The sequence below is a fragment of the Cynoglossus semilaevis genome, unplaced genomic scaffold (genome assembly GCF_000523025.1).
Source record: "Cynoglossus semilaevis isolate Cse_v1.0 unplaced genomic scaffold, Cse_v1.0 C19112996, whole genome shotgun sequence".
Classification (NCBI taxonomy): Eukaryota; Metazoa; Chordata; class Actinopteri; order Pleuronectiformes; family Cynoglossidae; genus Cynoglossus; species Cynoglossus semilaevis.
The window spans coordinates 1-987 of record NW_007586659.1 but is presented as its reverse complement, the minus strand read 5'-3'; the positions used below and the strand labels follow the sequence as shown (position 1 = coordinate 987).

General features: G+C 45.4%; 1 protein-coding gene across 1 annotated transcript; it reads right to left on the bottom strand.

The window, feature by feature from the left end:
- Nucleotides 1–22: 22 nt before the first annotated feature.
- On the bottom strand, nt 23–972 carry LOC103399254 (CD109 antigen-like). Its single transcript, XM_008337969.2, has 2 exons — nt 635–972; nt 23–536 (listed from the first exon to the last, which is right to left on the bottom strand). Exons 1-2 carry the CDS (start codon nt 914–916, stop codon nt 330–332), a joined length of 489 nt encoding a protein of 162 aa, XP_008336191.2. The 5' UTR covers nt 917–972; the 3' UTR covers nt 23–329.
- Between the last annotated feature and the right edge of the window lie 15 nt (nt 973–987).

Sequence of the window (987 nt, the reverse complement as noted above, 5' to 3'; positions counted from 1 at the left end):
TCTCTATTCCCTTTTAGCTAATATCTACGCATAGGACTTAGCTTATTTTTTTCAGCTGCCACTTAGCCAAATGCACTCAGATTGTAAATGTGTGACATGGACGGACACATACGACAACAAGCATCTGTGTTCAACATAAGTCTAGCAGGAAACTTTGCTCTTAAATGTTGTAAAATATATTTTTAATGAGGTATTCTATTTGGATATTGGATATATTTGGCTGCCCCCTGCAGGAGCCAAGAATGCGGTTCCTCTGGGAATTTGAACCCCGGGGCTAGCTGTTTTTTGCTACTGAGGCAAGTGTGCTAACGGCTAAATTATGCACCCAACTATATAGGCCTAATGATTTGACCCTTGAGAGTACCTATTTTGTCCGCTCTGTCCATGAGTTCATCTAAGACTGTACCAGCCACTGGATTGTTGGCCAGAGCTAAAGCGTAGGCCACCAGAGCCAGGCTGTAGTTGCTGACCACACCAACGGTCACTTTGCTTTCCAGGTATGTTTGAGCTTTGTCCACATTGTCAGAGTACATTTCCTAAAAGAATGTAAGAAGAAAAACCATCATCAGTGTCAGATATTGTACCACTGGTTGCGTCTTTTCCACCTGTACGGTCACTAACTCTGCTCACGTACCTTGTACGTCTGGTTCTTCAGCAGCGTTATCAGTGCATAAGCAGTGAGTGCCACCGAATCTTTGTCCAGCGCCTCCTGCAGCTCTGTGTTGATCACTCTGCCGACCTCTCTGAACTTCCCGTCAGCGCCCTGTTGGTTTATCAGCCAGGCGGTGGCTCTGCTGAGGACGCTGTGATTTATCTGTATGTATGACTCCGCCTGGAGGAAGCTCTGCAACACGTAGGCCGTCAGCCTTACAGTAGAAGAAGAAAAAAAACACGAAGAGACAAGGAAATTAACCATGTGTACATAAAAGCTAACAGCTAATGCACTGCGGAGTGCTAACACCAACTAGTCCCGTGAACTTTTTTGTG

What these genes read in the sequence shown, in the direction of transcription:
- LOC103399254 (XM_008337969.2), bottom strand. Translation starts at nt 916, where the DNA reads ATGGTTAATTTCCTTGTCTCTTCGTGTTTTTTTTCTTCTTCTACTGTA. An exon ending in TGAAGAACCAGACGTACAAG is followed by an intron (nt 537 to 634) that starts GTACGTGAGCAG and finishes ACATTCTTTTAG; the next exon opens with GAAATGTACTCTGACAATGT.